General features: G+C 49.3%; 1 protein-coding gene across 1 annotated transcript in view; it reads left to right on the forward strand.

Moving 5' to 3' along the window:
- The window catches only part of TMEM242 (transmembrane protein 242), a 105,700-nt gene that overhangs the window by 15,185 nt on the left and 65,407 nt on the right, over positions 1-25,108 (forward strand). Inside the window, exon 3 of the mRNA XM_085612224.1 lies at positions 17,306-17,443. Coding sequence (XP_085468350.1) covers positions 17,306-17,443 — 138 coding nt within the window. The remainder of the gene's footprint in view (positions 1-17,305; positions 17,444-25,108) is intronic.

The following is a 25,108-nucleotide window of genomic DNA, read 5'->3' on the forward strand; positions in this document are numbered from 1 at the left end:
TTGGTGGCTACGATTTTTCTTTAGGATTACACCACTTCATTCGTAAGTGCCTGTCTGATATCTTCGGTAATGTCTCTAGGTTTTCTCTGCCTTTTCTTTACAATAAGTATATAATTTAGCATTTTAAAACTGATTGCTTCTCAAAGAATCCAACACTTTAACTAGCACCACAATCTTTTTTTGAAATGCAAGGGGAATCTGAATAACCTGTAGTGTTTTTGTGTTTTTTAATTTTTTTTTATAAACCTATTTGTTTTTCCTGAATACCTTATGCATTTGGAATTTTCACGTGCTCACGAAGAGCCTTGAACTCTAATCTCCTCCCTCCCCACTGTATTTTTTTAATCACACATTTGGTGACTAAATTGCATATTATCAGACGAGGTACAGTGTGGTCTGGACATTCTGTCTAGCTACAGCTCTGGAATTTCGGGTGGTAAACTTGTGGGTTTTGGGAGGAGTGTGGGGCTAGCAGCCTGTGTGCACAATGCCCAAGTGGTGTCCAAACCTTCCTCCCCACTTCTATCAGACAGGAGTTTCTAAAGCAGAGTTGACTAGTGGGTTAATAGTAACTCTGTTGATATAAAGGTAACTTTTCCTGTTGCTGTCAATTCCATTTTTTGAGAAACCCATTCTAACTAGAAAACAGGTGAATGTAGGTTTCGGTTATTTGTAAATATTCGATTCAACACTTCTTTGCAATCTCAGGCTTCTCTGTTGGACTCTAGGTTCGTGATGCCCTAACCTGGCTTTCATTGCATAGTCTGCGTTTAACTTTGATGAATGCATCCTTACAAATCTCTTGTTTCCGTTTCCTCTAGGATCAGTTAAGTTTTGAAAACTATTTTTCGTCGGATTTTTCTTTTTTTTTTTAAAGGAGCACGTGCCTTGGAGGCATGATGAAGGGGAAACTGACCTATCTATCAGACAGGCTCGTGACTGTGACCTAGTTCTCTAGGAACAGTAGCTTACAGATTCCCAGTTTCATCAATGAGATCGCATTGTCAAAGCTGTTGTGTGGCAGCTGGTTTGATGAGAGATTACTGCAGCGCTTGTCTTGAGGCTTGGTAGGGTTTGTGCAAACATCATCTGACAGCATATTTCCGACGCCACAATTAGTATTGGTACAGAACACCCTAGAGGCGCAGACGTGTGACTCAAGTTAATGTTTTTGCACTCTTTTCAGCCTTTTCTCTTTAGCACGGCGAATCTTAAAGTGGCTTCTTAAGAACAGTTTGCGTTTGTAAGTGCGAATCTACCAAAAGTTTTGGAATTTTGTAATTGCTACTTATAGCATTAAATGAGTGTCCCATACTGTAAACACAGAGCCCCATTGTGCTTCAGCTTATTGAACACTGTCCCTTCAAATGCCCACGTCCTGCAATACAGGAATCCTTTACACATGCTTGGTTTGTCTGAAGTTCTGCTGTTTCTTAATATGTAACGGTTCATGTCACGGCTGACCTCCACTTTAAAGTTGTTTACCCAGTGGTGGCTGGTGACATTTGAAAGTGGTAGGGCGTAAAAAAAGGGTCTAAATGTGTTTTGTGTCATAGCGAGCCTGACTGACTAAAGGGGAACTGCAGGACCCTCACGCCAAGGAAATTTTGAAGAACAAAAAAAAAAGGCCCAAAGGATGCAGGTTAAACCACATTTCAGAAAGCAAGAATATTTATAAAAGTAGGTAGGATATGTGGACTTGAAATAATTAAACACATTTAAAACTGTCCCATATCGTGCTTCATTCCTGCTTGCACCCGTGCCATCCATTTAGCCTGACTGCATTATTTTAAAAGAATAGGGAACATTGGCGTTAGCCGCCTGACCTTATTGCCAAAGAAAGATTAACTATATGTCACCTCAGGTCTCCATTAGGGCCAAAGATTGGGTGGCGAAAACAGTGACCAAGTCTCCATAACCACACTCTCTCAGATGCATTGAATTAGTTATATAGCGCCACTCATACCAGTGCAGGGTGTCTGAGCACTTTGCATCACACGCATATTACACACAGACATTCAATCATACATGTGTAAATCACTGTGTAGGAAATGTTACGTAAGCCAAAGGACTAAAAGTGTAGGAGTCACATGTCATCCATACTGGTAGGCAGCATAGTTTAAGAGTGCTTGGTGTGGAGAAGCACAAACTCCGAGTTGAAAAAGAAACAGCATAGTTGGGAGTTTTCTTTAATAATAAGAATCGATTTCTAGCCAAATTAACCCTTTTTGCAACATTGATCAATGTTCTGTACTTTGCAGAGTGTATGCAGTTCTAGGATGAAAGTTAATACCTCACTATTCTATATTAGGACTTTAAATTATACATTGCAAGTAACCTGCTGATCTGTTTACATCTGTAATCTACATGGTACACGTTCTCTGCAGCAGGCATATTAACCCTCTGCACTAAGTTCACCTAAGTCAAAACCACAACTAAACAAAATGCTGATCTCTCTCTCCAGGAAGATAATTAATCACACGAGTTATCTTGACATTTATGTGAGCCCTGGTAATTGCGGGGTGAAAGAAACGCTGCAGCAGGTGCTTCAAAGGCATAATAAACTTTCAAACACGGCGCCCCCAGGATTCCAGCAGCCGGTGCGGTGGCACCGATCGCACCGCCCTAAAGCCGGCCCTGACTGGCATTGATACGGCACCGGAGGGTCTAAAATAGTAATGAATGTGCATAACTATTTTAGGCCTAAGGAGGGCCTAAAATAGTTTTGTACATTCATAACTTCACAGTAACGGCCGGCATGATGGGGGTGGGGGTCGTCACGGGGGGTGGAGGCGGGTGGGTAAATTAAAGAATATTATAAAACTTACCATCCTCGTCCTGCAACATCTTCTGGATGCGTTTCAACTCCCGCTCCGTCCTGCAACACCGCAGCTTCTGGATGCGTCCAAACTGCCGCTCCCGCCGTCCTGAAGCTCTCGTCGTCATGTCGTCATCAATGAAAGGCAGCCTCCCTGCCTCCGCTCTGCCAATCACAACGCTGAGGCGCAGTGGAGAGCGCCCCAGCCGGGACCATTTTCACTATGTAGAGTGGGTGCCGTGGGCGGTGCTGCTCGAGGGCATGGGGGGAGTGGCTTGCCCACTGTTGTACATACGGACTGTTTGATCGGCCCCAGGGGGAACCAAACAGTCCCTATGCACAACAGTGGGCAAGCCACTCCCCCCTGCCCTCAAGCAGGACCGCCCACCCCCGATCAGGCACTTCTGCTTTCTCGCAGTGCGAGAAGGCAGAAACATAAATGGTAGTTATTACCATTTATGTTTCTGCCTTCTCGCACTGCAAGAAAGCAGGGGGCGGCGCCCAAACGCCCCTATGGAGGAGCCGCCACTGTGTTTACCTTTCTAGGAAAATACGTATTTCTTAACATGTGGGAGGATGTTATTTGCTTTTCTAACACTAGCCAGTGTTCATTATTAATGCCAGTGGGTCCTTTTTTTCCATTTAATTTCACAGATCACATGATTTACAAAATATGTTTACTCTGTATAAGGTTATCAAATGCTACTCACCTTTCTTTTTGCTGTATGCCAATGTATGTTTTTGGCTCATTTTATCTTCCCTTGTGCTGGGTTCTCTTACGCTGCATATACTTTTTTAAAAATAAAACCTCCAATAGATGCAATCTGTATTTAATCGCATCTTTCTGTTAGTGTGGGCAGCAAGCTTTATTTGACAGCTAGCAAGATGGCAGCCATTATTGAATGGTGGTCTGTGACAGAGGCTGGCTTGTGCCGCCAGTGGAGAGGGACAGATCATCATGTCTGTGATACAGTGTCCAAGTAGAGAATAGGACTTCCTCCAGTTTTTTTTTTTTTTTTTTGTTTTTAAAAGTTTTTATTGAACAATAATTCGATTACAAGCACGGGCCTACAACCACCAGGGCCGGCCGCTAAGTACAGAATGAAATATACATTTATCAAAACTGCAGTCGGTTCCCGGGGGTCGGCCCCGTAGTGAGTCCGGATAGTTCTAGAGGCACAGGAGACTTAGATCCAAAAAACACAGAAAACTAAAAGAAAAACAAAAGGCGAGGCATAAAGACAAACGGCGCAGGTCAGGCTTCCTCCGGGGAACTCCAGGTCAGACCATTAAGCAGCACACGAAAGGAAGGAGTACCGGGAGGCTGGGGACGGGGGAGGGGGCCAAGGGAACTGAACGTCCATATGTAGTCATTCCGAAAGGTGCCAGTAACCGTCAAGGGTCAGGGGGACATGGCGATATCGGTGTCCACCAGGGGGGGCGTACAGATACCCCCGCGATATGCATTCCATTGCCCCCAGATTCTGCCCCATGTCCCCGGCCTACCACGGGCAACATACACAGTCTTCTCCCTGAACATACACCAGTCCATATTCTCCTTCCATACTGACACGGTGGGCGGCCGCTGGGCACCCCAAAGCTGCGCTATATCTCTCTTGGCAATCATGTTCCCCAGGGCCGCCCACCGAGTCTGAGCCGCGCTATAATCATTGGGCTCCCACACATTCAGGACACAGCGACGCACCTCCGGCAGCAGCACAACCCCAGTGACCTGTCCCATAACCGTATGTACCCGGCGCCAGTAGTCCGCCACCTCGCAGCACTCCCACAGGATATGGAGAAAGGTGGCACTGAGCCCACAACCCCGCTTACAGAGCCCATCGTCGGAATATCCCATCGAGACCAAGCGAGGACCTGTCACATACACCCGGTGAAGAATCTTAAGCTGTACCAACCGGAGACGGGCTGGAATGGCGACCTCTTTGGGGGACGACAGTGCAGACTGCCAGTCCTCGTCGTCCAATTCCACCCCATCCCCCGTCCAAGCCTCCCGAAGGCGCACCAAGAGGTCAGCCCGATGATTAATCAGTTTCTTATAAATTAAAGAAATAGTGCTGTCCGGGACATGTCCGTCAAGTATGCGGTCCTCGAGGGGCGAGGAAACCGGGATCGTGGTCCCCTCTCCAAAGACCGAGAGCAGGGCGTGTCGAACCTGGGCATAGCGGAAGAACTCCCTGTCCGTAAGCTCATATTCGGCCTGAAGAGCCGCGAAAGTCTTAACCGCGCCCTTATGCCACAGGTCTCCCACTTTGCTGATACCAATCGTGTCCCACTGGTCAAACCCCTTCGTAGTCCAGAGGCTCCCCAGGCGATCGGAGGCAAACAAAGGAGTAGCACATGTCAGTCGCTCACCCCAGCCCGTGGCCGCAGTGGCGGCCCTCCAGGTCCGCACAGCAATCTTAGTAGGACCCGTAAGGGTCCGGCCAGCCGAGCGGGAGTACAGCGCCCTGTTATAGTCCCCGCCGGGAAGCAGGAACTTGTCCATCTCATACGCCGGGTTCAGGCCAGGCGCATACGTGGCATGGTTGATGGCCGAAAGCTGCGCGGCCCAATAATACCTGCGAATGTCGGGAAGCGCGATGCCCCCGTCATACCAGGGGAGAGTAAGCTTAGCAAGAGCAATACGCGCCCGCCCGTCCCACACCAGTCTCCTCTGCAGGCTCTCTACCTCCCGAAAGTAGGCCACTGGGATGACGTCGAAGGAATTCTGGAGTGCATAGAGGAACCTGGGAAGGGACATCATTTTGAACAGCGCGGCCCGACCCAGCGGGGACAGGGGCAGCCTGCACCACCGGGCCGTATCCTCTCGCAATCGCCGAAGCGGACGCAGGAGATTCAGCTCATAGCGAGCCACCGGGTCCAGCGAAACGTGTATCCCCAGATACTTAAAGCCGCTCAGTGATACCTGGATCGGAAGCCGAGGCGGTAGGAGTGGAGGACCACCGGAGATCGGATAGACGCAGGATTTAGACCAATTGATCGTGAGACCGGAATTATTCCCAAAGGAAGTCAGAACGTCAAAGAGGACGTTGAGCGACTGCCGCGGTGAGGTGAGATATAGGAGAATATCGTCCGCATACAGCGAAACCCGATCTTCAAAGCCCGGGGCCCACCGGATCCCTCGAAGCGAGGGCTCCCAGCGGAGCCAAGCCGCGAGTGGCTCCAGGGCGAGCGCGAAGAGCAAAGGGGACAACGGGCATCCCTGCCTCGTGCCCCTGCCGAGGGCAAAGGGCCGAGAGACCCGCCCGTTCACCACCACCTGAGCCATGGGTCCCGTGTACAGAAGCTTCACCCAGCCAATAAATCCTTCCCCAAAGCCAAATTTAGCCAAGACAGCCCAGAGGAATGGCCACTCGATGGTGTCAAAAGCCATCGTGGCATCCAAAGAAACCAGCACGGCCGGTTCGGAGAGGAGCTCCGCCCTGGCGAGGGCGCCATGAAGACGCCGCAAGTTAAGAGCGGTGTTACGATGCGGGATGAATCCGCATTGGTCCGGATGAATCAGATCGCACACGACGCTCAACAGACGATTGGCAAGAACTTTCGCCAGGATCTTAGGCTCCGCATTTAGCAGTGAAATAGGCCGGTAAGAAGTACAGCGATCTCGCGGCTTGTCCTCCTTGGGGATAACGACTATCGTGGCCAAACGCTGATCGGCCGGGAGGGAACCCGCCGCCAGAGACTCACGGAACATGCGACTGAGGAAGGGCGCAAGCTTGTCAGGGCGCAATTTATATAGCTCAATGGGCAGACCGTTGGGACCCATAGCCTTGCCCGAGCGAAGGGAGCGGATCGCGGTCGCTATTTCATCCACCGACAAGGGGGCGTCCAGCCGCTCACGGTCCTCAACAGACAGGCAGGGCAAGGCGATATCCCTCAGTAGAAGGCGAGAGTCGTCCTCATCCCTGTCAGTCACTGGGGAGTACACAGCCCGGAGGTGGTCGGCAAAACATTCCACAATCTCGTCAGGCTCCGTCACACACACACCATCCGCAGCACGCAACTCCGGGACCACACGATTCACTCTCTCCTTCCTGTCCAGCCACGCGATCAACTTTCCCGCCTTGTCCCCGGCATCGTACAGTCGACCCTGCTGCTCCCTATACATAGTTTTGGCCGCGTCAGTGTCCAGGGACCTATATTCAAACTGTTTCAGGCTGAGGGCATGGAGCCCGTCCGGAGTAACATTCGCCTCCAAGGCCGACTCCAGCCCCAAGATGTCAGTCTCCAGCCTCACCACTGCCTCACTCTTGACCCTCTTAGCCACCACTATCTGGGAAAGGGCGTGTCCGCGGATCACGGTTTTAAAGGCTTCCCACAGGGACATTGCAGAAGACACCGACCCCTCGTTATCCAGGAAGTATTGGTCCATAGCCTTAACCAGGCTGTCACGAGTCGTAGGGTCTCGCAGGTACCATGGGTTAATGGGAGCGATCCGCCCTGCAGACCGCGGCCCGGTGTCAAAAACAAGCCACAGCGGAGAATGGTCGGAGATACCCCGCGCCAGGTGCCTGACCTCTCGAATCCGACCAGTCTGCGCCGCGGGCATAAGGAAGTAGTCTAACCTAGAGAGACTCCCATGGGCCCCCGAGTGAAAGGTGAATTGGCATTGGGTCGGATGCATTAATCTCCAACTATCCACCAGGCCGAAGGTCTCCAGCATCCCACCCAGCCATGCCTGGGCAGCGGGGAGGGTCCTTGGTGGGTGACGATCCAGTTCACCCGAAACCACAGAATTAAAGTCCCCGCCCATGAGCAGGAGGCTGTCCGGAAGGTCAAGCAGCATTCGACCCAAGTCAGTGAAGGTGGAGTTCTGGAGGCCCGGGGGGACGTAAACTGAAACCAGGGCAAGGGGCTGCCCCTCCCACCTCCCAATCAAACACACATAGCGCCCTCTGTCATCCGAGACTATCTTAGTGATCTCCACCGGAAGTGAGGTTCGCAGCAGAATGCCCACCCCCCTGGAACCAGTTGTGAAACCAGAATGGGCCACGAGGCGGTATCCCCCCCTGTTCATTGCATGACAAACATTGCCAACCAGATGCGTCTCCTGGAGAAACACCACATCAGGAGTCAAACGACGCAAATATTGCAGTACTACACCCCGCTTGATACGGTCCCCCAACCCATTAACGTTCCATGACATAAGCCTCAACCCATCCCCCCCCATCCCCCCCAATAGATCAAGGGTCCCCCAGCCTGCAGCACAGTTCCCAAATGTGGACAAAAATCAGTACCTCGCCCTGTAAACAAAAAACACACAGCAAAACAAACCCTCCTCCCCCCCCATCCCCACCCCAGGACCAACTCCCCCCACCCTGCACCCCTGCGGGCCAAAAAACCCCCCCAACTTGCAGTGTGCCTGTCGCCCCACTAACCCCATTCTACGAAAAGAACCCAGAGGAGGTAAGGGACCCGTCCCCGCCCGCCCCCCTCACTGGTCCTGGTAAAACACAATATGCAAATGAAATAAGACCCGACTGTACAGTGCAAAAAGGCAAAATCAAGGACCAAAAGTCATTCTAAAGGGGACCCATCACCTGCGGTGCCCGCAGAGGGTCCGGGACGGCCACCTCCGTCCGGCAGAGAGTCCAGCCAGTCACTTACAGCCACAGGAGAGTCAAAAAAGGCTGTCCGATCCCCATGTTCCACTCGGAGTTTTGCAGGGTAGAGCATCGAATACTTTAGGCCCAGCTCACGGAGACGACGCTTCACCCCTTGGAATCCCATCCGTTGTTTCTGGACCAGTTGCGTGAAGTCCGGGTAAAAATTGATGGTCGAGTTCTCATGACGAACCGGGCCGTGGGTCCGTGAGGCCTGCAGAATAGCGTCGCGGTCCCTGTAGTAGAACAGTTTGGCCACGATAGGCCTCGGGGGGGCCCCCGGCCGTGGCCGACCGCCCGGAACTCGATGGGCCCGCTCCACGGCAAATAACTTACTTAGGCCAGCCGAGGACAACTGTTTCAGGATAAGTTCCTCGACCACGAGGTCAACCGGGCGGCCGTCAGAGGACTCCGGTACACCTATGACGCGGATGTTGTTGCGTCGGGCCCGTCCCTCGAAGTCCTCAAGCCGCCGGGCCATATGGTCGTTAACCACCCTGATGTCTCCAAGCGCGGCCCGCAGATCCGACACCTCCGCACCGAGGGTAGAGGTCCGTGCGTCGAGAGCCTGGACCTTCTCGTTAGTTTTGGAGAGGTCGGCCCGGATCAGGGTGACATCGATCGCGACAGTGTCAATCTTACGGGCCAGGGCCTCATATTGCGTCGCGATGGTTTCCCTGATGCCATCAATGGCGCCCATAATGTCCTGCAAGGATAGTTCCGTAGTGGCGGTCGCGCCTCCTTCCGCAGTATCCGAGGGGAGGCCAGCAGCGCCAGAGGGCCCCCTGCCCTGGGTGTAGCGGTCCATGTTATTGCTCTGGACTGCCCCCCCGCGGAGGGAAGCCTTGGTCTTGCGGCCCTCGGGACCCCCTTTGCCCCCCATGTGAACACGGTCACCCGAGGGGACCTCCAATCAAGAGGTGTAAGGCACCAGCAAGAAGACCACAAAATGTCGGTATAGGGGTTCCGAGGCGATAGGCGCTCTAGTGGCAGATGAAAGAAAACCTCATGCAGAGGCCCAGGAAGCACCTCTCCACCCCGAGCGCACCTCCCTGCCGGTCTCCTGAAGTGCAAAACCGAAACCGAAAGTGGTGGATCGGCAGCTGGCACCGCGCTGAAGCCGCTGTTGTTCAATTGCAGCCCGGTCCCTCGGGTCACCTTCACCCCGGTCACCTCCGTCGGGTGGGTCCCAAAAGTTCCGACGACGACAACTCAGGATTCCCAGGTCCGATTTGAGTTTTGAAAAGAGATATACGCTCAGCTGGTCTTTATCTCCCAGATTCCATAAGCCACGTCAGGATATTCTCAGGATAAATTCCGAGGAGCAGAGAGGGTCCGGGGAGCCCTGTGCTCACGCGACCATCTTGGATGCGCGCTAGGCTCCTCCTCCCGGACTTCCTCCAGTTTTAAGTTTTTTAAGAGGCTAAACAGTGAGGAAAAAGTGGACCAGATGTTTGAAAGCTTTCTCAAGAAGTACAGATATAATGAATGACTGAGCCTTGATGTGCTTCTGCTTCTAAAAACTGCCAGATGCAGTGTGTGTGGTGTTTTTTATTTTTTTCCTGGACTCAAGGTCTAGGATGTAGCTGGAGGCACAGCTTGGAAATGTTTTTCATCAAGTCTGTTTTCAGTAGAACCCCCCCGATCTGAAGGGATTTCAAGTGTTTTTTTTTTTTTTTTTTTTAACGTACCCTTGCATGAGTTACCATCAAGTTGATGTGGGTTGCTGAGAGACATTCAAGATGTGGTTGGTGACATGCATAAAAAAAATGATGGAAGGCAGAAAGCACATCAGAAAGCTTGTCCTGCGTGGTAGGAAATGCAGAACCGGCATTCCTAGATCATAAATGTTATATCTGTACAAATTTCCTTTATCCTGTAGCATGTGACCCACATTGAGCGGGCACGTTCAGCATGTTTCACTTGTTAAAACCTACAGGGTGCTTTCTCTGTCTGGCGTTCAGCAGTATAGGAATGTCTTGTGCTTCCTGACTGTAATATGTTCACGTTTTCTGGTGATGCCAAATGTGGGTGCGATAATCTGTTGACTGAACGCCACAACAGTGTTGTGTATAGCATCAGACATTTTTACCTCGTGATGAGTTTAAGGAAATAATTGAAGATGGTGGCCTCCATAAGAATATGCAGGAATTTTGCATCTGCTGTGGTTTCCATTGAGTATATCCTCAGACTTGGGCCTAAGTAATGAAATGCAATTCTACAGCATTGCATCTCCATTTCCCAGATAAATTTGTGAAAACTGGGGTGCATTAGGAGTGCAGTAAGGATTTTCCATTGATTTAGCCTGCAGACTGAGCCTGTGCTTCACAACCCAGAGAGTTTTCAAGACTTAATTTCTGCAGCCACATAACCTAATGCTAAACCTTCTGTGTTTGTGCATAAATGTACGCTGTACGTTGGTGTTTAGTTCTGTGGTCTGTTTATCCACTGTGTGCCTGAATTTTGGTTAGGATCCCACATGGGATGGCTGCATGAGGGGGAAAAAAGAATTTAAGAGGATGAAATGCCCTCAATACGTTTTTCTAGCTGTCCTTAAGGAAAAGGGAAGATTCTATCAAGTAATAAGGATTACGCTTATTCTATTTATTTAATGCTCACTAATAGGTCACCAAGTGCACATGACAGTTTCAGGTTTTAGTAATCAATTGAATAAGTGAGCGTGAGTGGTGCGAGTTTGATGGGGTTTGATTGTGAGTTAATTGTCCTTTCAACATATATGATCTTTTATTAAGCTCTGAGACCTAGGTTGGCTATCAATCTCAGATGAGGATCCAGTGAGTTAGAGAGGAAGGTTGCTTTGATGGTTTTCCCACAATATTTGTCTCTTTTGTGCTTTTTGGGGCAATTCAAAATTGTATTGCTAAATCTAAGCTCCTGGCCTCGTTGTAGAGGGTCATGGTTTTAATGTATTTGAGATCATTTCTTGGAACTTATTACAAAAAGAATCGCGAAAAGTTGAATTATATGCTTATTTGCACCAGTGGTCAATGGAATTCTTTAAGGGCTTAAGTAATCAACCTTCCAAACATTGAGATAGTCTTGTAGATTGCCTTTGTATTCTGTTCCTTTTTTTAATGGAGAGTATATTCCAGTAGACTAGCTAAGATAGGACCATTAATATTGCGACTTAATTATTGTGGTCTAGATGTAATAGACCCTTTCTCAGCCTCAAAACCTTTGACGTTGTGCTTGGTTACTATATTGATTTGTTGACTAAACAGAAGCTCACAGTCTAACTAGACTTCTAGAATGTACTACTATACATATCTTACTGGTTTTAGGGCATTTCTCTGTTCCTTAGGCCAGTTGAAATGTAGGCCAGAGACAGTTATGTTTCCTCTAGTTATAACCTCTGTTTTGAAGCCGCTAAAGCATAAAAAAATTCCGGTATATAAAAATATATATGGCTTAGATTGTTGGAGGGCTCAATAGATTGGTCTTGATTGTTTTGAAGCGAATATGTAAAGATGGAGTTCTAAATCTCTACTCACAAGCCCTGCACAAAGTAGTCTAATAACCACAGGGAAATCTTGTAGTTTAACACTTTTTTTTTCTCCTTTTCAAAACAGTGATGCATGACATGGCTCAACTAACCGTATACCCTTGTCTCTAGTTCTCTTGTATAGCAGTTCAGTTTCTTTGTGCATTAATAAGCTAATCTTCACATTAACCACAAATGATAACTCGAACTTTCACTTCAAGTCCACCATCAGTTGTTCTTGAGTACTTCCACTCTAACTCCTACTTCATTTTAGTGCCTTTGAAAAAGCAATCTGTGGGGGGTGTTTTGCTGAGTATTCAGTACAACTTAGTCATCAAACTTTGTAAACTTGTGAGATCCTCTTTTGAAGTAAATCCTCGGTTGGATAATCCTTTCCTTTTGTATTGTCAAATTTACTTCACAATGGCTCTAAAAACTGTGTTGGGAGCTGAACACAAGTAATATGCTTGATTAATAGCATATTACCTACCAGTAATTAAGCATCACTAATAGGCATGACGTTTTTATGTCTTAAACGCAGAGTATCCAGACGAGTTGGTTGGCATAATAAATGCTGTCAAACCAAGCAATACCTTGGTTGCCTTTTCTCCATCTGCTGTGTTAGGTGTAAACCTAAAAGTACTGATACTGGCCTATTGCATCACCAGCCAGTATAGGTGAGCAAGCAATGGAAAGTTGAGTTTCTCATAGAAATCAAACATTGCTGGTTTGTATGGGATCTCATAAATATTTATTATTGTACCATGCGTTTTAAGATATCTTGGCGCATAAATTATGTTTCATAGGAAAAGTAGGAACAGTACTATGAGTCTCTATCTTTGTCTTTTTCACAATGCTTAACATTGCACTCTCAGATGTGAAAACTCTTCCACTGGTGTACCCTGGTGATGGAACCATAAGCAACAATTGGCAGCAGATAACCTGTGGGAAGCATTTCCATGGACAGTATATACTCTGTGTATGTAAACAACTAGTGCATTACATAAACTAATAAACCAAGTTGGTCTCCTTAAAAGAGGACTATATATTAAGCATAAATCATAGGCAAATAATGCACATATATAGAAGATATCAGTGTGGATTGTCCAAACCACTTTACGGACTAATTTATGTGAACAAATCTCAGCCTAATTGCCATGTTCTCAGTCCTTTCTCTCTGGCACTCAAAATGTAAAGGAACACTTTTCTGGTTGATTGTGGCAGTAGTTGAACTCTGTTAGGTCCCCAGGAGATTTCGTGTGCATGAGTGCACAAGCAAGTGGCCATACCAGCAGTCTCTGTGTCCGTATGTTGAGGGGCTTGCCCGTCGAAGTCCAGCACCCTAAGATGCCTCTCCCTCCTTCCAAAGTTCATCATCTGAAAACTGGCAAATAGCAATGTGAGGTATTTGCAGTAGGCTCCACATATGCCTCTTCTGTACTACAGTTAGAATTGCCATTTTAGAGGTAAATATTACCCAAATACTCATGTGTGGAGAATCTGTAAGAGGTAGAAGAATGAACTTTTATTCATATTTTGTGTATAATAGTCTTTTTTTTTTTTTTTTTTTATTTTTTTTTTAACATTGCATTTCTGGCCTTTGGTTTGCTCTAAGAAGGATAGAGGAATATTTTCAAGAGCTTTAAAATGCCTTTAACAGGGAATTGGTATTTTATCTGCTGTTTTAGGCTTCTGTTTTTATGTTTCAGTTGGAGACAAAGATGTATGCTCTTGCTGGTATTAACATGTCATACCCTTGAATTCTTAGGCATGTAGTTAAACTATTGGCCAGGCAATAGCATTTATGATATTTTCTCTTTAGTCCGTTGATAGTCCAAGAGAGAGAGTGAAAGAAAGACCATCCTCTCGAGTGATGTTTCTTTCTTCCTTAGGAGTGACCAAAAGGAAACCAGCCAGTCCTAAGAGCACAAGCAAGTTTCATTCAGTGGAAAATCGTGTACCACGCCTTGGATCCAGGATGTAGAATTTTCCCTCCCCTAAATCTTCCTTACTCCCTTTGAAACGTCTCCAGTAACATCACTAGCCTACCATAGACCCTTACCCAATGTGGGAAAGGCATCCAAATCTCCTTTGTTTCCATGGTTGTTCACTTCCTGAAGCCTAGCTGTCCTTCCTATAAATCTTAGTTCAAAAGGTGCTGTGATCTGCCCACAGGCAGAAGTGTTCCAGATCAAACCATATAATCAAAAACTGTTACCTTAGCCCCCCCCCCCCACCCCCCTCTTGAGCACTAGTTGACAGACCACCATACTCCCCAGAGCCCTGTCCCACTCTGCTCAGACTTTGGGAATCCAAAGACCTTTCATCCTTGTGAGATAGCAATCCCATCCTGTCTGCCATGCCCTAATTTGGAGATTCAGTCAGAAGCTGGTAATTAAGAGGAACCAGTCCTATCCACTCATTCATGCCCATAAAGATAAACTCTAAAACACAGATCACTGTGACGTGTTTTTGCCTGTACGCGTTCTATTAGACTATTAAGTTACCATGTGGTTCTAACTGTGGATTATTATTGTGCCTCTGCTGCAGTACTATTAGATGAGAGCAGAAGAAATGCTGGAGGGTGCAAAAGTAGTGCTTCATTTTTTTTACTCCTCTGATTAGTCGGTATTGGCACCAAGGCATGCACACACTCTACGAAATAAGTACACTGAAGAGACAAGTTGATTATGCCCTTTCGCAAATATAACTACCTGGCAATGACAGTTAATTCGGTCTTTGTAAAAGGTGCGTAGTGAAACAAATAAGTGAACATGTTATCTCACAGTCCTGTAGCCTATTGCCCCATCCCAGCCTTTGGTGAAGTGTTTTATGCAAATACTGTCGGTGAACTCTTCATTGAATATGCATGACGCACGATAATATTTCCCTCGTAAAACTGGAGACATTATTTATGAGCAAAAGGTAGTCTAGCAATTACTAATAGCGCACATTGGGTCTGCAGTACCTTCCTTCATGTTCAACATCCTATACTGAATAAGTCCGAAATCGTCTTCACTTCCTAATTAATCGAAATGTCGTTTGAAAAGTTAAACCACTTACTAGCTCAGACATGTGACACTTAACAAAAACCTGAATGTTGGAACTTTTGAATTGTTCTAAGCCAGTGTTGTGTTTGCCCATTATGCCACTCCAGCCAGAGAGCAGCCAATTGCAACTGTGGGTTTTTTATTCTCGGAGGAAAAAAACGTCGAACCTGGGCTGCCAGGACACGTTCCATCGAGATGGCAACCTGGGACCGGTGTAGCTGCTTTTTCCCTTTTTAGTGAGGAGAGGTTGAGCCCCATGGCACAGTGAACTCCGAGCCTACAAAACCGTATCTCACTAGTGCATCTGTCTGTATCTTAGTGAAAATGTGGTCATGTGATCAATAGTAAAAACCTATGTGATGTGTGTGACCTGCCTTAACTCCTAGTTGGTCCCCATTGCATGGGTTAAGGGATCCCCTTTTTGTTTTTCCGAGTCGCTCACAGACGTTTAGTTTTGCAATAAACACTTTCTTTAGACTCGTCAAAAATCTAAAGTCTGTGTTTTCTTCCAGACAGTCATGGAAGTGTTTGCAGTAACCAGTACATACAGCAACAAAGGGATGGAAGGAATGCTTGAATTAATCTCAGCCAGAAAGATTGATTCATGCATTCCACCCATGACTCTTTTGCTTTCTTAAGTGTAATAGTATGCCAGACGTGGGTCCTCTGCTCTTCTCTGCCACAGCACTAAACCTATACCTCACTGACCAGGCTTAGCTGTGCCGAAACTAGTATGTTGTTGCTTGTGTTTCCATTCTTAGGGAACCTAGCCTCGGAGTTTGAGCTGGACTGTTGTGGTGATTTGCATGTGGCTGGCATGGTGGGCAAAAAAACAAACAATGGACTGGAATGCACTCTGAGTAACGTCTAGTAACTGAGATTACTCTCACTCTTTTGTTTTCATTAGTAGCCATGAAGTGTAACATGCATTCCCTCGCTAATCACAAAATTTATCACAAGATGCAGTTAGTTGACATTTCATCCCAGTTGGCCTTATATGTGTGGACGAGGTGTGCACTATGCTGCCTTGGGATGGCATGTGATAAAGAATGATAGACCTCTCAGGCGATGTCATTAACAGGCGCTGTTTCTCCTTGAATGACCTTCAGCGTGTAGTGAGGACTCCATGCAAGATTTGACAGCACTCTGAACAATTCTAAAGTTGCGGTCATAGCTCAGTGTATTCGACCTTGACCAGAGAGCGAAGTCTCCAGGCGAAAGACGAGTAGTCTGCAGCAGCGGCGGCCGCCATAAACAAAGGGTGCTGAGGCGGGTGGGGTTGCACAGGGAAAATACTTACAGCGTCACGTTATGTTGCGCGTCCTCTCCTCTTCCTGCCTGGTCCCAGCAGCCCTTGGACCAGGGAGTCTGTGCGTTTGCTCCAGCCCAGCTGCTCAATGCAGTTGGGCTGGAGAAAACCTAAGTGCGCATGTGTGTTTTGTTTGGCCTGAGACGGTCGGCCAAACACACATGAGCACTTGTGGAGTGCACCAGCTCCAATGCCTCGGCCCTGCCCCTGCCAACAACGCTGGCTAATAGCAGGCAATAACGATGCAAGAACATCGTTTTATTTTAAATTTTCTGGCTTTGAGCCAGGCAGTGGGGCGACGCTCCTCCACCATTGCGAAGGAACCGCCACCAGTCTGCAGTTGAAACTGGGATTTTCGTGACCATAATTTAGCATTGTGGTCCACCCTATGCCTCATGAGAGCAGGACAGCACGGTGTGGCTTCTTTGGTAATCAGTAAAGCTCTCTGAAACTTTATTCATAATTGCAGGTCCAGTGACTAGTTAATCTAGTGATTGTTATGTGTCTTTGCCACACAGTATATTAATAGCTTTAAGCATTTAATAGGAAGCTTTCCTCCAAACATAAACTTGCGTTCCCCTGCCTTCTAATATGGTGTGTTACAAGGCTGTGGCTCTTGGCTGTAGTCTTATCATAAGCAGGTTCAAGGGTGCTACCTGGTGGAACCAGATAAATTATTTATGCTATAAACCTATGAATGAAGACCATGGAGGTGGCCAGATCATACATTGCGACACCTTCTTCGATTTTTATTTTCTTGTAAATGGAAAAGGAGGTTAAAAATGGAATGTTAGAGAAGGCCTGCTTTAAGGTGTTAAAAGAAATGTGAAATTGAATTGAATGATCAAGTTACAGTTTTTTTTGATGTAACTGAATCTGCTTCATTTGAAGTAAAAGACTTGTGGAGAATGGGAACGTGCAAGAGATGTATGAAACATGTTTTGCTTTGTTCAAAAAATGTTTTTGATAATTCTAAACTGACTATGTGCCTCCTGATTCTAGGGTATTACTGCTACAGCGGCCTTACCGGAGAGTGGGTCATCGCTTGCTTTACGTGCCCTCGGTTGGGGATCACTATACGCCTGGTGCGGAGTTGGACTCATTAGTTTTGCTGTCTGGAAGGCACTAGGGGTTCACAGTGTAAGTATTGCACCTATGTGTAGGAACACTTCACTCAAGGTTGTACACATTTTTGCATTTGAACAACAGGTCGGTATGATGTTTAAGGACTCATCAATGTTTGCACAGCACTTATGGACCTTGCTTGAAGCTTTATACATTCATTAGACTACGAAACCTATGTCCTCTCTATATTTCACATCCTCATTTCCTCTGGCCCGGATTTGGGGGGGGGGGTGTTTAAATAGAATTATTCCCACCATGCAGAGAGATTTTAAAAGTGTCTATATGTATATATAGTGATGTCATATTTGAGGTCTTAAGTAGTGCATTGCAGGGGCGTAAGTTATAGTTAGCTTGGGTAACTATAACTGCTGAATTTCACTGGTTTTGTGCCTGTGAAATATGAGCATAACTATAACGTCCCTGTAACCTTTGATGTTTTAAAGTGAATTTCTAAGGTTTTTTAAAAAATTTTATTTCCAAACTATTACATTTGAGTGAGTGAGTGCATGAGTGTCTCAGTCGATGTGCAAGTACGGGAGTGTCTCACTGGGTGTGTAAGTAGGTGTCTGAGTGGGTTTAAGAGTGTCTTCATGATTGTGAGAGTCAGTCTGTAAATTAGTGCACGAGTTGATTACTGCCTTACAGTTTGTGTGTTATAAATACTTTACACATGTAATCAACTCTGCTTCTAGTCATAAATGTATCCCCTTTAAACACTGGTTTTGTTTAAATACATTTAGTTAAATGCACATTAAAAAATGCCATGGCATACACCTTATACGCAGATACTCGGAGTATAATAAGCTATTTATTATCATTGTTTTTTTTTTTTTTTTTTTTTTTTGTTTTTTTTTTAAAAGTTTTTATTGAACAATAATTCGATTACAAGCACGGGCCTACAACCACCAGGGCCGGCCGCTAAGTACAGAATGAAATATACATTTATCAAAACTGCAGTCGGTTCCCGGGGGTCGGCCCCGTAGTGAGTCCGGATAGTTCTAGAGGCACAGGAGACTTAGATCCAAAAAACACAGAAAACTAAAAGAAAAACAAAAGGCGAGGCATAAAGACAAACGGCGCAGGTCAGGCTTCCTCCGGGGAACTCCAGGTCAGACCATTAAGCAGCACACGAAAGGAAGGAGTACCGGGAGGCTGGGGACGGGGGAGGGGGCCAAGGGAACTGAACGTCCATATGTAGTCATTCCGAAAGGTGCCAGGAACCGTCAAGGGTCAGGGGGACATGGCGATATCGGTGTCCACCAGGGGGGGCGTACAGATACCCCCGCGATATGCATTCCATTGCCCCCAGATTCTGCCCCATGTCCCCGGCCTACCACGGGCAACATACACAGTCTTCTCCCTGAACATACACCAGTCCATATTCTCCTTCCATACTGACACGGTGGGCGGCCGCTGGGCACCCCAAAGCTGCGCTATATCTCTCTTGGCAATCATGTTCCCCAGGGCCGCCCACCGAGTCTGAGCCGCGCTATAATCAGTGGGCTCCCACACATTCAGGACACAGCGACGCACCTCCGGCAGCAGCACAACCCCAGTGACCTGTCCCATAACCGTATGTACCCGGCGCCAGTAGTCCGCCACCTCGCAGCACTCCCACAGGATATGGAGAAAGGTGGCACTGAGCCCACAACCCCGCTTACAGAGCCCATCGTCGGAATATCCCATCGAGACCAAGCGAGGACCTGTCACATACACCCGGTGAAGAATCTTAAGCTGTACCAACCGGAGACGGGCTGGAATGGCGACCTCTTTGGGGGACGACAGTGCAGACTGCCAGTCCTCGTCGTCCAATTCCACCCCATCCCCCGTCCAAGCCTCCCGAAGGCGCACCAAGAGGTCAGCCCGATGATTAATCAGTTTCTTATAAATTAAAGAAATAGTGCTGTCCGGGACATGTCCGTCAAGTATGCGGTCCTCGAGGGGCGAGGAAACCGGGATCGTGGTCCCCTCTCCAAAGACCGAGAGCAGGGCGTGTCGAACCTGGGCATAGCGGAAGAACTCCCTGTCCGTAAGCTCATATTCGGCCTGAAGAGCCGCGAAAGTCTTAACCGCGCCCTTATGCCACAGGTCTCCCACTTTGCTGATACCAATCGTGTCCCACTGGTCAAACCCCTTCGTAGTCCAGAGGCTCCCCAGGCGATCGGAGGCAAACAAAGGAGTAGCACATGTCAGTCGCTCACCCCAGCCCGTGGCCGCAGTGGCGGCCCTCCAGGTCCGCACAGCAATCTTAGTAGGACCCGTAAGGGTCCGGCCAGCCGAGCGGGAGTACAGCGCCCTGTTATAGTCCCCGCCGGGAAGCAGGAACTTGTCCATCTCATACGCCGGGTTCAGGCCAGGCGCATACGTGGCATGGTTGATGGCCGAAAGCTGCGCGGCCCAATAATACCTGCGAATGTCGGGAAGCGCGATGCCCCCGTCATACCAGGGGAGAGTAAGCTTAGCAAGAGCAATACGCGCCCGCCCGTCCCACACCAGTCTCCTCTGCAGGCTCTCTACCTCCCGAAAGTAGGCCACTGGGATGACGTCGAAGGAATTCTGGAGTGCATAGAGGAACCTGGGAAGGGACATCATTTTGAACAGCGCGGCCCGACCCAGCGGGGACAGGGGCAGCCTGCACCACCGGGCCGTATCCTCTCGCAATCGCCGAAGCGGACGCAGGAGATTCAGCTCATAGCGAGCCACCGGGTCCAGCGAAACGTGTATCCCCAGATACTTAAAGCCGCTCAGTGATACCTGGATCGGAAGCCGAGGCGGTAGGAGTGGAGGACCACCGGAGATCGGATAGACGCAGGATTTAGACCAATTGATCGTGAGACCGGAATTATTCCCAAAGGAAGTCAGAACGTCAAAGAGGACGTTGAGCGACTGCCGCGGTGAGGTGAGATATAGGAGAATATCGTCCGCATACAGCGAAACCCGATCTTCAAAGCCCGGGGCCCACCGGATCCCTCGAAGCGAGGGCTCCCAGCGGAGCCAAGCCGCGAGTGGCTCCAGGGCGAGCGCGAAGAGCAAAGGGGACAACGGGCATCCCTGCCTCGTGCCCCTGCCGAGGGCAAAGGGCCGAGAGACCCGCCCGTTCACCACCACCTGAGCCATGGGTCCCGTGTACAGAAGCTTCACCCAGCCAATAAATCCTTCCCCAAAGCCAAATTTAGCCAAGACAGCCCAGAGGAATGGCCACTCGATGGTGTCAAAAGCCATCGTGGCATCCAAAGAAACCAGCACGGCCGGTTCGGAGAGGAGCTCCGCCCTGGCGAGGGCGCCATGAAGACGCCGCAAGTTAAGAGCGGTGTTACGATGCGGGATGAATCCGCATTGGTCCGGATGAATCAGATCGCACACGACGCTCAACAGACGATTGGCAAGAACTTTCGCCAGGATCTTAGGCTCCGCATTTAGCAGTGAAATAGGCCGGTAAGAAGTACAGCGATCTCGCGGCTTGTCCTCCTTGGGGATAACGACTATCGTGGCCAAACGCTGATCGGCCGGGAGGGAACCCGCCGCCAGAGACTCACGGAACATGCGACTGAGGAAGGGCGCAAGCTTGTCAGGGCGCAATTTATATAGCTCAATGGGCAGACCGTTGGGACCCATAGCCTTGCCCGAGCGAAGGGAGCGGATCGCGGTCGCTATTTCATCCACCGACAAGGGGGCGTCCAGCCGCTCACGGTCCTCAACAGACAGGCAGGGCAAGGCGATATCCCTCAGTAGAAGGCGAGAGTCGTCCTCATCCCTGTCAGTCACTGGGGAGTACACAGCCCGGAGGTGGTCGGCAAAACATTCCACAATCTCGTCAGGCTCCGTCACACACACACCATCCGCAGCACGCAACTCCGGGACCACACGATTCACTCTCTCCTTCCTGTCCAGCCACGCGATCAACTTTCCCGCCTTGTCCCCGGCATCGTACAGTCGACCCTGCTGCTCCCTATACATAGTTTTGGCCGCGTCAGTGACCAGGGACCTATATTCAAACTGTTTCAGGCTGAGGGCATGGAGCCCGTCCGGAGTAACATTCGCCTCCAAGGCCGACTCCAGCCCCAAGATGTCAGTCTCCAGCCTCACCACTGCCTCACTCTTGACCCTCTTAGCCACCACTATCTGGGAAAGGGCGTGTCCGCGGATCACGGTTTTAAAGGCTTCCCACAGGGACATTGCAGAAGACACCGACCCCTCGTTATCCAGGAAGTATTGGTCCATAGCCTTAACCAGGCTGTCACGAGTCGTAGGGTCTCGCAGGTACCATGGGTTAATGGGAGCGATCCGCCCTGCAGACCGCGGCCCGGTGTCAAAAACAAGCCACAGCGGAGAATGGTCGGAGATACCCCGCGCCAGGTGCCTGACCTCTCGAATCCGACCAGTCTGCGCCGCGGGCATAAGGAAGTAGTCTAACCTAGAGAGACTCCCATGGGCCCCCGAGTGAAAGGTGAATTGGCATTGGGTCGGATGCATTAATCTCCAACTATCCACCAGGCCGAAGGTCTCCAGCATCCCACCCAGCCATGCCTGGGCAGCGGGGAGGGTCCTTGGTGGGTGACGATCCAGTTCACCCGAAACCACAGAATTAAAGTCCCCGCCCATGAGCAGGAGGCTGTCCGGAAGGTCAAGCAGCATTCGACCCAAGTCAGTGAAGGTGGAGTTCTGGAGGCCCGGGGGGACGTAAACTGAAACCAGGGCAAGGGGCTGCCCCTCCCACCTCCCAATCAAACACACATAGCGCCCTCTGTCATCCGAGACTATCTTAGTGATCTCCACCGGAAGTGAGGGTCGCAGCAGAATGCCCACCCCCCTGGAACCAGTTGTGAAACCAGAATGGGCCACGAGGCGGTATCCCCCCCTGTTCATTGCATGACAAACATTGCCAACCAGATGCGTCTCCTGGAGAAACACCACATCAGGAGTCAAACGACGCAAATATTGCAGTACTACACCCCGCTTGATACGGTCCCCCAACCCATTAACGTTCCATGACATAAGCCTCAACCCATCCCCCCCCCATCCCCCCCAATAGATCAAGGGTCCCCCAGCCTGCAGCACAGTTCCCAAATGTGGACAAAAATCAGTACCTCGCCCTGTAAACAAAAAACACACAGCAAAACAAACCCTCCTCCCCCCCATCCCCACCCCAGGACCAACTCCCCCCACCCTGCACCCCTGCGGGCCAAAAAACCCCCCCAACTTGCAGTGTGCCTGTCGCCCCACTAACCCCATTCTACGAAAAGAACCCAGAGGAGGTAAGGGACCCGTCCCCGCCCGCCCCCCTCACTGGTCCTGGTAAAACACAATATGCCAATGAAATAAGACCCGACTGTACAGTGCAAAAAGGCAAAATCAAGGACCAAAAGTCATTCTAAAGGGGACCCATCACCTGCGGTGCCCGCAGAGGGTCCGGGACGGCCACCTCCGTCCGGCAGAGAGTCCAGCCAGTCACTTACAGCCACAGGAGAGTCAAAAAAGGCTGTCCGATCCCCATGTTCCACTCGGAGTTTTGCAGGGTAGAGCATCGAATACTTTAGGCCCAGCTCACGGAGACGACGCTTCACCCCTTGGAATCCCATCCGTTGTTTCTGGACCAGTTGCGTGAAGTCCGGGTAAAAATTGATGGTCGAGTTCTCATGACGAACCGGGCCGCGGGTCCGTGAGGCCTGCAGAATAGCGTCGCGGTCCCTGTAGTAGAACAGTTTGGCCACGATAGGCCTCGGGGGGGCCCCCGGCCGTGGCCGACCGCCCGGAACTCGATGGGCCCGCTCCACGGCAAAGAACTTACTTAGGCCAGCCGAGGACAACTGTTTCAGGATAAGTTCCTCGACCACGAGGTCAACCGGGCGGCCGTCAGAGGACTCCGGTACACCTATGACGCGGATGTTGTTGCGTCGGGCCCGTCCCTCGAAGTCCTCAAGCCGCCGGGCCATATGGTCGTTAACCACCCTGATGTCTCCAAGCGCGGCCCGCAGATCCGACACCTCCGCACCGAGGGTAGAGGTCCGTGCGTCGAGAGCCTGGACCTTCTCGTTAGTTTTGGAGAGGTCGGCCCGGATCAGGGTGACATCGATCGCGACAGTGTCAATCTTACGGGCCAGGGCCTCATATTGCGTCGCGATGGTTTCCCTGATGCCATCAATGGCGCCCATAATGTCCTGCAAGGATAGTTCCGTAGTGGCGGTCGCGCCTCCTTCCGCAGTATCCGAGGGGAGGCCAGCAGCGCCAGAGGGCCCCCTGCCCTGGGTGTAGCGGTCCATGTTATTGCTCTGGACTGCCCCCCCGCGGAGGGAAGCCTTGGTCTTGCGGCCCTCGGGACCCCCTTTGCCCCCCATGTGAACACGGTCACCCGAGGGGACCTCCAATCAAGAGGTGTAAGGCACCAGCAAGAAGACCACAAAATGTCGGTATAGGGGGTCCGAGGCGATAGGCGCTCTAGTGGCAGATGAAAGAAAACCTCATGCAGAGGCCCAGGAAGCACCTCTCCACCCCGAGCGCACCTCCCTGCCGGTCTCCTGAAGTGCAAAACCGAAACCGAAAGTGGTGGATCGGCAGCTGGCACCGCGCTGAAGCCGCTGTTGTTCAATTGCAGCCCGGTCCCTCGGGTCACCTTCACCCCGGTCACCTCCGTCGGGTGGGTCCCAAAAGTTCCGACGACGACAACTCAGGATTCCCAGGTCCGATTTGAGTTTTGAAAAGAGATATACGCTCAGCTGGTCTTTATCTCCCAGATTCCATAAGCCACGTCAGGATATTCTCAGGATAAATTCCGAGGAGCAGAGAGGGTCCGGGGAGCCCTGTGCTCACGCGACCATCTTGGATGCGCGCTAGGCTCCTCTATTTATTATCATTGTTAAGGAGGGCAATGGGCACTTAGTAGGCACCTACTTGTGTACCATAATGGTGTAAACATGCGTCTTTATGGCATACAGCAGCAACATGTTTGTGTACTTTGGGGATAAAAAGAGACTGCTCCATGAAACAATGTAAATTATAGAATTACACAGTCTAGCCTTTATCTATGTAGACTTCACATTTATTTATGCACAAAAAACACTTGACCTCGCACGCATTATCTACCTGTACAGTAGTTTTCAGCAATCACATATATAAGGAGAGATTGCTGGCATTGTTGTGACTATTGATTTAAGCTTCTGTCTCATGGTCTAAATCACTGATATTACGTACATTGTTTGCTTCATTTTTTTTCTGGATGAGATAAGTGGAAATTCAGGATGTCCAAAATAAATGTTTCAGTTTAATGTCCAAAAATATCTGCCCTCAGTCACGTGAGCTCAGTTGTCCAACTCCTGAGTCTAAAGGGTGGTATACGCTCATTACTTTACCTCAAAAGGTTGAGGGACTTAAATATTAACACCCATATAAATATTAACACGCATATAAACATTGTGAATAGAATGCTGGGAGGGATCAGCCTATCAGAATGATTGGAATGCTGACATTCTGGGACCGCGTAAACCCTGTGTTGGCCTGAGCTGAGGAAAATAATCCTTGCATTGCATAGAAAGTTCTTAAAATAAAATTGACAAGTTGTGCCCTGGTGCATTCTAGGAGTCAACTCTGCAGGACGTGCGTTTGTCCACTGGTCTTTCTTACAGATATCCGAGCCACTTACCTGAAGTATACACACTATGAAGATTTTGTTAATCCACGGGTCTT

This window comes from Triturus cristatus, chromosome 6 (assembly GCF_964204655.1).
Source record: "Triturus cristatus chromosome 6, aTriCri1.1, whole genome shotgun sequence".
Taxonomy (NCBI): domain Eukaryota; kingdom Metazoa; phylum Chordata; class Amphibia; order Caudata; family Salamandridae; genus Triturus; species Triturus cristatus.